We start from the raw sequence: 12,500 nt of genomic DNA on the forward strand, positions 1-12,500 counted from the left end.
TTAGGTAGGTCGAGTTTGGCAAACAACCCTATCCCACGCGGGTGGCCGATTAGCACGATCGTGGTGAGGCCGAAAGGCCCACCCGTGACTAGCTCCCGCCGTTAGTCTGAGAGGGTCACGACAGAATTGTCCGTCCGGTGGGCGACGTGCCGCGATTAGAGTCACGTGGCCGTTCGCATGCCGGCGGGTGCGATTTCGCAAATAAATATATATATATATATATATATATATATATGGAAAAACACTTACTCCATGATTACAAGGATGATAGATATGTCTTGGCTCTTTCTTGCATGTATGGGCATTGATTGTTGCTTTTGTTTGTTTGGTGGTGGTGGTGGTGGTGGTGTTGGAGCAGGGTCAGATGAGTCATTGATAGTTTTGGATTGAGAATGATCTGAGATGATGGTAAACAGCTGTCTTGAAGCCCTGGATGGAACAATGAGATTAAAGAGACTGGAAGCTGGTTCTTCAGTGGGTTGGAGCAGATAAGTGGAGGTGAGCAGTGATTCTGTATTTTCGGAGTTTTACCAGATGAGGGTTGCTGGTAGACCACTTGTGCCCTGCAGAAACCTGGGTGGAAGGGGAGTGGTGTGATGACATGGATGGAGCAGAGATTGCAACACCAGAAAGGAGGTGGTAGAATCCAGAAACGTTGACCTGTCTGTGATGTGAAAGTGATAGGCCCATAGACTTAACTTAAATCTGCCATGATGAAGCTATCTTGAAGGTCTGCATTCCTACATGACATTAAGTTGAGCGAAGTGTAAAGCAAAGTTGTCAGCCCAGAGGGGAGGACAGTCGTACGCCATAAACCTGCAGATGAAGGCCTTGTTGGTGACTTCGAGTTATTTTGTGCCAAGGAAGAACTTTTCATAACGAAGGATCTCAATTTGGTGGCTGGCTTTGGAGGCCAACTTCGAAGTGTGGCTTGCTCAAGAAACATCATTGTTGATAGTGAGGCCAAAAAGTTTGAGTGAATGAACTTCTTCAAGAGGATTGTTTAGGAAATAGATTGAAGGGTTTGCCGGATGGTCTTTTCGGAGAGATACAGTGAGAGTGAAATTTTTTCAGAATTGAAAGACTCATTCCAAGTGTTTGACCAACTCTTGATTCTGTCAATGTCTGTAGAGAGGTAAGAGGCTGCTGCCTGCCTATCTGAATGATGAGGGATGTTACGGCAAAGGGTGGAATCGACGGCAAAGAGATAAAGACGATTTTCCACACAATCAGAGATGTCATTGATTTTGATTAGGAATAACACGCAGCTCAGACTTCTGTCTTGGGGGCATTCCAGCTTTTCTGGGGAAAGGAGTTGAGAGGATCTCGTTGAGAGTCATGCTTTGACTACGAGAGTAGAGGAAGTCAGGAAGCTATGTGTGGAGTTGGCCTTGAATGTCCTATGCAGAGAGCTTGGAGAGCAAGGCGGGATGCAAGATTCTATCGAAAGCACAAGATACACCACATGGGCAAAGTATGTGGACACCCCTTCTAATTAATGGATTCGGCTATTTCGGCCACACCCATTGTTGACAAGTGTACAAAATCAAGCACACAGCCAAGCATTCTCCAGAGACAAACATTGGCAGTAGAATGGGCCATAATGAAGAGCTCAGTAACTTTCAACATGGCATCGTCATAGGATGCCACCTTTACAAGTCAATTCGTCAAATTTCTGCCCTGCTCGAGCTGCCCCGATCAACTGTAAGTGCTGTCATTGTGAAATGGAAATGTCGAGGAGCAATAACAGCTCAGCCGCAAAGTGGTAGGCCACGCAAGCTCACCGAATGGGACCGCTGAGTGCTGAAGCGCGTCACACAGAAAATTCGACTGTCGGCGGTTGCAACATTCACAACTGAGTTCCAAACTGCCTCTGGAAGCAACGTCAGCACAAGCACTGTTCGTCGAGAGCTTCATGAAATGGGTTTCCATGGCCGAGCAGCCGCACACAAGCCTAAGATCACCATGCACGATGCCAAGTGTCGGCTGGAGTGGTATAAAGCTCACCGCCATTGGACACTTCAATAGCCAAGGAGACTGCTTCGACAGCACCAACACTCTGCACAGAGTATGGTCTCAATGAATGGATGGATTGGACTCTAGAACAGCGGAAACACGTTCTCTGGAGTGATGAATTATGCTTCACCATCTGTCAGTCTAATGGACAAATCTGGATTTGGCAGATGCCAGGAGAACACAACCTGCCCAAATGCATAGTGCTAACTGTAAAGTTTGGTGGAGGAGGAATAATGGTCTGGGGCTGTTTTTCACGATTCAGGTAAGTCCCCTTAGCTCGAGTGAAGGGAAATCTTAATGCCACAGCATACAATGACATTCTAGACAATTCTGTGCTTCCAACTTTGTGGCAACAGTTTGGCAAAAGCCCTTTCCCTGTTCAGCATAACAATGCCCCCATGCACAAACATGAAGTCCATACAGAAATAGTTAGTCGAGATCAGTGTGGAAGAACTTTACTGGTCTGCACAAAGCCCTGACCTCAACCCCATCTGACACATCTGGGATGGATTGGAACGCCGACTGCAAACCAGACCAAATCGCCCAACATCAGTGCCTGACCTCACTAATACTCTTGTGGCTGAATGGAAGCAAATCCCCACAGCAATGTTCCAACATCTCGTGGAAAGCCTTCCCAGAAGAGTGGAGGCTGTGATTGCAGCAAAGGGGGGACCAACTCCATATTAATGCCCATGATTTTGGAATGAGATGTTGGACGAGCAGGTGTTCACATACTTTTGGCCATGTATTGTATGTCGAGAGAGACGGCCCTTATCTCATGTCTGATACTGAGAGCCTCCTTCCATGCAGACAGCAGTGCTTTGCCTTCCTCAGCGGCTTTTACCGGCATTGTCGTATGGCTTGAGCTGCCATCCCTGAACTTGACCCGGTGGCACGTTTATGGGTCTGTGAGTGAAGTGCTATTTTTTCCTGAGCTGACTTACCTCCCATCCCTGCTTGTTCTTTCCTGACAGGAGGTTGCCTTTTGTTATTCTCAACAGGTAACAAACTGCCTTCCTTGGTGCACATAATAACAGTACAAATTAGCCCAAAACTGTCTGTTTACAATGGAAGAATTTATCTTACTCAAGCACACAGACCGTGATATATGAACAGTTATAACGAAATGTCCCCCCACTCCTCCCCACCCCCACTCCACACTTAACATTACATTGAGGATTATAGCCATGAGAATGTCAAGCTTTCTGCCTGTGGCATTTAACACTGCCTTCTTTCCTAGACGTCTGACTTCATCCAATTATGCAATCAACGAGTCGCTATCAATGGAACCCTCTCCTCCCCTCTCCTCGTGGAGGTTGGATATCCCCAAGGCATTGTGTTGGGCCTAGTCTTGTTTCTGAGCTGTATAAATGACCTCTGCGATGCTTTGAAAACCCCTTTCTTTTTGCGGATGACTGACTCCACATTGTGGCCTACAGGACCCCCATTCCTCTGCTTGGCAGTGTACTACTGAATCACTTTTGCCGATCAGGGATTGATGATATGCTGGTCTGATAAACGGAACATGTCTTTCAGTCCTGGAAATTCTCACTCGCCCGATTACTCCAGAAGGATCGTCAAACGAACCCACGTATTTCCATTGTCAGCCAATGGAAGAGGTTCAGTCTCTTCAACTTCTTGGCCTCACATCAGCCATGACATCAACTGGGACAACAACAATTTTGAGCATTCTCACATGCAACCAACAGCTGTTACTGAAGCAAACATGTTTAACAGCTCATTTTGGAAGAAAAACAAAATATGCTAGTTTCCTTCTGTGAATAGGATGTTAATGTTGGGAGTGTTGAAACAGTTATTTATTATCACTAGAAATTCAAAAAAGGTGATGCAAGGTGGCTATCGGATGACATCATGTTTGATGAAAACTCATGTGGTCATTGTAACAGCTTCTGCAATGCTACCACATTGAGGGAGATGATTTATTGAAGATTGTGATGTGATGGAGCAATAATTTCCACCAGAACCCAAGTATGGAATGGAGATTTTCATGATCATTATGACCAAAACTATTCAAGGTACATCTATCAGCAAGAAAGCTTATGCCAATGGTGTTTTGGGACCTTAATAGTTTGATTTATAGTGTGGAATTTCTTCAACTTGGGGAAATTTTCTTTGCACAGTACGAGATTGGTCTTTTATAATTGAATGAGACAGACAATCGGCAGACAAAAGCCAAGTTTGCAGTCTCAAGGCATGACTTTTACACAATAATACTTCCCTCCAAACAGCAAATGTGACCATTACTACTCTAGTAGAGCCAGATTCAGAACTTCCAAATCATCAACCATATACTGTCCAGTCTTGTCATCTTCTGATTTTCTTTTCGTTGGACCACTCAATGTACATCCGGTTGAAATTAAGTGTACAATTGATGAATATATCCTACCACATGTCCTGAAATGGCTGCATTCCCTTCCCAAAGATTTATACACTGATGACTTTGAAATGCAACCACATAAATGGGACGAGCATGTCCATGTAATGGGGAATACCTTGAGAAACAGACCTATGAAATTTCATCAACTTCCCTTGACTTTATGATTTCTTGACTAAAGGCCAACATCAACCTTCAACTATCCTTGTATACGTGTGTATTTTTTTAATCATAATAATTTGGTGAAGATGCTATATTGTACAGGATGGTTTACAAAGGATGGTACTCTGAATCCAGAATTGTCTTGGATTCAAATAAGTTTCATATCAAACGCTCCACATTTTCGCTTTCAGACAATTCTTTTTTTGTTTAATGACCACAATTATTCCAGCCTGGTGTTGGCTTAGTGGTTAGGGTGGCGGGTTGGGATCCCAGGATCCTGAGTTCAAGCCCCGTTGGCTGCTGAATTAACACCAGAGGGTTGACTCAGCCTGTCATCCATCTGAGGTCGGCGAAATGAGTACCAGTGTACTGGTCCCGGTGTATGCCCCGGTTAGAATAGGTGTACCATATCCCTGTGTGTCGTAAGAGGCGACCAGGGTTGGCGTCAGGAAGGGCATCCGGCCATAAAAAAACATTTCCTCAAGAAAAAGCCTAACCCCTGCACAGCAGGGAAAAATGGCTGTAAAAATGGTCATATATATATATATATATATATATATATATATATATATATATATATATATATATATATATATATATATATATATATATATATATATATATATATATGACCACAATTATTCCCACGTTCTTGTAGGGTTGGCCGGGAGAAACTTTGCCCAAGTCTTCCACCAACCAGCTGGCCAGGCCTGACATGTGATTAAGGTGAGCGCACAAATTTGGAATTTAGCCATGGTGCTGGCGATTGCTCACCTACTCTTCGCGAAGGACACCATGGGATATTTAAGGTCCACCAACTAATGCCAGCAGACCGGATACCCAGTTCAACATTCACTGAGGGATGACTCGCGCGTTGATTAATTGCCCTGCCTGTGAAACACCAGGGTGACAGTTTATAGCTGTGCTGAGATTCGAACCCAGGCTGCTCACAGGTGAGAGTGCATATTTCTTGGCCATCCTGCCAGCCCTTTCACATTGAGACAATTCCTAGTCCTTAACCTTTATAGGAGAGGCATTCGAAATGTTCTGGAATCTGCGTTGATACCCTAGAGCTGTGGATTTTTGTTCATTTTGAACTTGTTTATAAGCTTCTTAAATTACATTCGTTTCATTAATTTGATGTTTGTTATTTAAATGTTGTGCTAACTGCTGGGTTACACTTCCCCAACCCTGCCCCTCGCTCCCAATCTATTATGACCTGGCCCCTAATGAGTCTGTGCTTCAACGTTGGAAGTCCCACCTGCATGCCCACCGATTCGCTGACGATATGAAGGAAATGATTGAAGCAACTCGGATGTGGCTGAAGGAGCAATCTGAAAACCTCCATTTTACTGGTAAAGACAGTGTGAATGACAGACAAATGGAGAAAGTGTATTGAAATCAAAGGAACTGTTTTTGAAAAATATATTTAAAAACTTTTGCGTGTCTTGCATTTCATTTGCAGAATCTTTTGAATGATCTTCATAGGTATCCGATGAAGCTCTTAATCCTAGATCAGATCACGTGAATATTCTTCAAAATGAGACAAATACTGTGCTTGATTTCCCCCTTTCTTCCCCCACGTCCATCAATCCAACAGCAGAGCCATTGCTCAAAAACAAACAGCTATTTATTGTTTCTCATCTCGGACGTTGGGAAGATCCATTAGAATTCCGCGTGCAATGTTTTTTTCCCATGTTGATGTGTCTCATGAACCGGCGCGACCGTTTCTGTTCGGTTCTGCGCAAATGAGCATGCAGTGGGCATTCATCATGTGTATTCGAAGTCCCAAGCACTGCACTCTTGGCAACTTTTGTCTGCATGTTTGCTGTTTTGTGTGCAGTGCACTCAGACCTTGTGGGTTGGAGAAATGAGCTTTAAAAATCCGTAAAAACTTCCCCATGATAATTCGGTCTATATACAGTGCTTTCTCAAAATGACGTGCCAGCTTCGGTACCTGTGGGCGAAACAGTAGGCCGACACTGTCATTTGGTGTGAGATCACAGAAGATAGTGCCAACAACTCGGTGAGCCAATGCATAACACTAGTGGGTTAAAACAAGCCACCTGGTCTGTCTCGTACCGAGATGAATGCTTGTAATAACTTGTGGAGTGTAGACGTGGTGTGTGATCATGGCTCCGACATCTGATGGATTGCAATGCTGTGGAATGGAAGTAAGGCCTTTTTTGCCTTCACATTCCCGTTCCTGTTGGCGCAACTTGAGAAATTCAGGAATTTCCTTTTGTCGAGGGAGAAAGACCAGGTGACGCAATTGACTGGACCATTTTCTGATGTATTGATGTTTAAAAATGATATGCTTTGCTTCTTTAAAACCATTGTAATCAACAGGCTGTCAAGATTATGTTCCAGTCTCCCTCCACGAGGCTCGCACATCCATTGCGGTAGATCTATTATTTGTCCTTGTGGACCCCAGCTTCGATAAATGGGACACAGTGAAAGTTAATTAAAATTGGCAAAACCCCAGTACGAACCATCATCATTGCCTTATCATGCCTTGCATCGAACAGCTTGTCAAATTAAAGCTGCTTCATCCATGTGCTTCCTGCCAGACCAGCCGGTGTGCATTATCACACTCGTGATGTTGCCGTCTCCCTATTGGAATTTAACTATGCATTGATATTATTCTTCATTTTTCCTTTGAACACTTTCTCATGTAGGTAGCAGGAAAAATATCTTTGCAATTATACTGATATTACAGCATATAATGATGTAAAATGGTTCATGAAAAACAGCATATTGTCGTGTGAATTGCTCCCACCTAGAATCGCAAGTGATTATTAACACTGAAATCTAACAATTCCAAGGGCTCAACCAAGCAGACTATAATTTGCATGAGGTGGCACTGAGCAGATTGCGTTGCCTCCTACTCCGACCGCAATCAAAATCTGCATCAGTATATTTGAGAAATTACCCAATTTATTCCTCCAAGGATTATCAATCGAAAAGCCGAATTGTTAGAGTGGTGAAAATGGTGGGACATCGAACGCACACGCAGTCTTTTAGAAATAAATTGATACATTTATTTCACAACGATGGACGGCACAAAATCCCTGACAAGAAGACATAAGACGATGACGAGGAAGCACACAGAGTAAAATGTAAACAGATGGAAACTAAAAACCTCTTGGCACCAAAAGCACATATTCATATGAAACTGGGCCAATGGATAATGTGCTTCAGGGCCATAACACACTGGGCAGTCCACAACCAAACCTTGCAGGATGCAGAAGAGTGGGTGTGAAGAGGGAAGTCAGGCACATCAGCAAAGACAGCAGGAGAGTGAGCTCGAAAATGTGACGAAGTCCAAGAGAGGCCTCTTTTTACAGGGCATGAACTTAAATGCCCCCATCCTATCACAAGTTTCTGGTCTTGGTCGTAACGTTCAAAGGAATCTGGTGATATCCATTAGCCAATTAGGTTGACTACCTGCTTTGGCACAGCCCTGATTGATGGCCACGGAGGCAGAGCCATCTCCCCGCATCGGTGGCAGAAACCCGGGATTATTTTTCTGCCTGCCTGAGCCTAACCCAAGGTCGGAAGGCATGCTTTGAGTGGACCCTGACCCACTTCTCAACCGGTTCCACACACAGAGAGGACATGTGTACAAGACATTGTTAACCTTTTTACATATAAATAGACCAGGCTCATTTCTTGCATTTGCCGTATGCCAGGCAACTTATCTTAACTCGTGTTCTTAATACATATAGTTTAAAACTTATACAAATAAAAATCACACAAATGCATATCAATAAATGAATACACATAAAAGCTGCACAAATCCACGACTGTCATAGTAATTTCATAGGGAATATAACATTTACCAAAATTCATACCAATACTCCAAGCCAAGCTTTCTCAAAATATGATTTGGTTACGGCTATTAAGCAACGAAGTATGGACATCAAGCCATGGAATACAGAAAGTTAACAAGCCACAGCTGGTAACTGTACAGACTGCACTCCAGATAATTGGGGTGCAACTTAATCAAATAATTGTGTACAACAGCTTGCAGCAAACAAAATCAACGTCCATAAAGCTATTGTATGATTAGGTATTCAGGATATCTCAAGGAATGAATAGCTTTCTGAAGTGGTGTACACCAGACAGATTTAAATTGTCGCATTTTCAGTTGAATCTCTATACATATATCGGCAAAAAATATTGTTGAATTTTCTCACCTCTCCCCCTCTAAACTCAAATCTCCAACATGTCATAATTTTTTTTTTAATTCTTAACTTGTCTTAATTTAAAAAAAATTAATTTCTAATGTTTTTACCCACAATTATTCCTTCTTATTCCACAACAAAATATGGACAAACTTGTACATTAGGGAAGGAATGAAAGCAGGGATGAAATAGATGTTTTAGAGATGAATATTTTTCACAGATCAAGCAGAAAACTCATTTCATGGCAAATTGAGTGAGGGCATTACACCATATTTACCCTCGTTCAGAAACTCATTTTCCAAGTGTGCTCTTGCTAAGCGATCACATTGGGTTTGAGAAAGGTAACTACCACAAGTCGAAAACAGCTTTTGTAATGCTGCTGAAAGAAGAGTCTATGTCCAAATATTCAAACAAAATGTCATATGATACCATCATATATTGAATGAAAGCAACATACACATTCCATCGAATAGATTGATAGGGTCTTTATGGCCATTCCACCATCCCAAAAGACTCTGTTGTTGTGAAAGATCCTATAGAATCCTTTCTATCCAAATAATTGCAGAGAGAACAGCTGGCTTAGTGTTCCTTTCAAAGTAGGGTGTACTGCTTGATGCACAATTCCGGAACAAAAGGCTTATTGGATTTGAACCCAACGCAACTCGGAGGCAAACAGGTTATTACAGATTGATCGATCGTGGTGTATCTGGGAATGGTAAGCGGCCATCTATTAATTTGCAATTAAGTATCTCAAAATGGCAAGACTTTTTGCCCTCCCCTATGTATACCATACATCTTTTTCTCGTCCCTCTCCTTCATTAACTTCAATCTCCGACAAACCTCCTTGTTCTTTTTTCACCTCTCCTGCATCTCCCCAAACTTTCCTTGTTCCCTTCGATTGTTTTCCCAGCTACTCCTTATCTAACTTTTATTTTTCACAAATTACCATCCCTTCCCTCCCCGTGTACACAAATTATTAGTGAATTTCAGTTTCACAATTCAACTCTTAGTCCCTTGTACTCTTGCAAATAATTAATCAAAATTCTAGACATTGCAAGTAAATGTTAATCAAAAGCCCAGCACTTCTTGTTGCCAACAAAGGTTTCATTTCAAACTTAGAAACAGCAGACTCGTTTAAATTTTCACAATTCTAATTTTAAAAAAATTCCAGTTTTTTTTATTTTTTTTATTTTTAATTTTTTTCCTTCACAATTTTTTCTGTAAGGCTCACTTGGCTGCACCTGGATGGGTTTTGAGGGTTGTGGAGTAGCGACTGAAACCCGAATCCTACCCAGGTGCAGCCAAGTGAGCCTTACAGAAAAAAATTACCCCCGTGCGGGAGTGACGGTCATCTCTGCGAGAAAATATATAGCCTCCTGAAGGTAGGGCAGTTTTTGCAAACTTTGAAGTCACGTGACGCGAAAACGAAAGCGAATATCGAAAATCCGGCCTGACAAAATTTAGATATTGTCCCATAGATTCATATGCCACAATCAAATTCAAGATCGCTTGAGAAATGTAGGAGATAGATTTTGAAAATCGTCATTTTAGCATGAAAATCGTCATTTTCGCATTTTGTTGCCAACTTTGAAGTCACGTGACACGAAAACGAAAGCGAATATCGAAAATCCGGCCTGATCACAATTTAGATATTGTCCCATACATTCATATGCCACAATCAAATTCAAGATCGCTTGAGAAATGGCGGAGGATATAGAATTTGAAAATCGTCATTTTCGCAACTTCAAAGGCCTCGTGACCTTGACCTTGACCTTCGGTGACCTTGAAGGTCATACCATCGTGTACGTCTCATCGACCTCTATCAGGAACACTAATGACCAGATCTCCCGCTTCAACTTCATTGTGGACTGACGGATCATCACCTCTCCTCTCAACACCAATATTATTAGGTCATGCTCGAAGAGATGACCTAAAAATGAGCCTTGATGACTCTATCTTTGCTCTTGTTCGGGTTCCTTCTTGGTCTTCCATTTCATGAGATGATTGGTTGCACACCACAGATGATTTGTCATAAAAAAGAAAAGAATGTGTTATTTTAGATAATGCAATGAATATTGGGTATTACTGTTATTTTAACATGACAAAATATCAGCAAGGTATCTCGGTATTATACAAATACAAAAATATGTCTGTGGTGTGGTGGAGCTGTGGTAGTGGGAAAGGCCTGTAATTTAAACAGAGCAACTGGATGCTCACAAGAAGGAGTTATTTATTTGAGTAGAAGAACCAGTCCTGGAGAGGTAGCCACACCCTTCTCAGGGAAGACCTGTGCCTATTACGATAAAGTGAATCTTCAGGTCAGGTTAGGTATGAAAGAATGCGCCAGAGCAGTGAGTCTCTGCATCCACTTTTCACCGGTACTCCAGGGGCCTCCGTCTGGCCATCCACCAGGCAGATGCCTGGCCCATCCCCATCTCCTTGAGATGCCGATCAACCTGCTGCAACCACAAGGCAGGTGGTCGGCCCATTGGCCTCCACTAACGAGGCTCCCTCACTGAGAGAATCTGGTGAGCAGGATCAGCGTTAGGAAAACGAGCCACATGTCCATACAGCCGCAGCTGACGCTCACTGACTATGCAGGTAAGAAATCTCATCCGAGTCTCTCTCAGAAACTGCTCGTTGGACACAAAATCCGACCAGTGAGAGCCAAGGATTCTCCGAAGAGACCTGGTACCAAAGGAATTAAGTCATCGTCTCAGATCCCTGGTCAGAGTCCAAGTCTCACATCCAGAGAGCAAGACTGGAAGCACTAAGGACCTGAAGACTTGGACTTTCATCCTCCCGCACAGGTACTGGCAGCGCCACACCCCATGATCCAGTGAATCCATGACTCCCCAGGCCCGACCCAGCCGTCTATTGATCTCTGACTCACAGCCAGCAGAGATATGAATATCACTGCCAAGGTAAGTGAATCTCTCCACGACCTCAACATCCTCACCACAAACAGGCACAGACAGGACAGCAGCATCCAAGATGTCATTGAAAGCCTGGATCTTAGTTTTGACCCAGGAAACCCGTAATCCCAGTTGCTCCGACTCCTCATTCAGCACCTCGAGGGCCCCCAAAAGGATCTCTAAAGTCTCCGCAAAGATGACTGCATCATCTGCGAAATCAAGGTCAGAAATCTTGACATTCCCAAATGATGCACCAGAGCTTGATCTCTCTGACATCCTCCCTAAAATCCAGTCCATACAAGTGCTGAAAAGTGTGGGGGCTAGTACACACCCCTGATGAACTCCAGTAACAACTGGAATTAAGTCAGAGATGGTAACCCCACATCTCACAACACTCTCAGTACCAGAGTAGAGTTCAGACATCAGATCGATCAGTTTTGGTGGCACCCCACAAAGACCAAGAATCCTCCAGAGGACATCCCAATTCACTGAATCGAACGCTTTACAGTGATCAACGTAGGCTGCAAACAGCCCCTACTGAAACTCTCATCTGCGATCGGTGAGGACCTAAAGAGGAAGGATACGGTCAATCATTGACCTCTTTGGTGTAAATCCTGATTGCTCTGGACGCTGGTGCTCAAGCAGATGGTGGTGAACCCTTTCATTTTTTAACCGAGCAAAGACCTTGCCCGGGATTGAGGGCAGCATCACCCCTCAGTAGTTGTTGCAGTCTTGGCGATCACCCTTCCTTTTCCAGAGAGGGACAACAAGGCTCCTCTTCCAGTCAGTTGGGATGATGCCTGTGTTCCAAGCAGAGCACAGAAC

The 12,500-nt window shown here is 43.3% G+C and overlaps 1 protein-coding gene across 1 annotated transcript in view; it reads left to right on the top strand.

Annotated features, from left to right (window-relative positions):
• The first annotated feature begins 5,214 nt into the window (after positions 1–5,214).
• The window catches only part of LOC147030443 (uncharacterized), a 202,872-nt gene continuing 195,586 nt past the window's right edge, over positions 5,215–12,500 (top strand). Inside the window, exons 1-2 of the mRNA XM_085874490.1 lie at positions 5,215–5,928; positions 6,039–6,836. Of these exons, the coding sequence (XP_085730616.1) occupies positions 6,732–6,836 (105 nt within the window). The 5' untranslated portion in view covers positions 5,215–5,928; positions 6,039–6,731. The remainder of the gene's footprint in view (positions 5,929–6,038; positions 6,837–12,500) is intronic.

Source organism: Eptatretus burgeri, chromosome 3 (assembly GCF_056783735.1).
Source record: "Eptatretus burgeri isolate ZD-2024b chromosome 3, Ebu_testis_v1, whole genome shotgun sequence".
NCBI classification, from domain to species: Eukaryota; Metazoa; Chordata; class Myxini; order Myxiniformes; family Myxinidae; genus Eptatretus; species Eptatretus burgeri.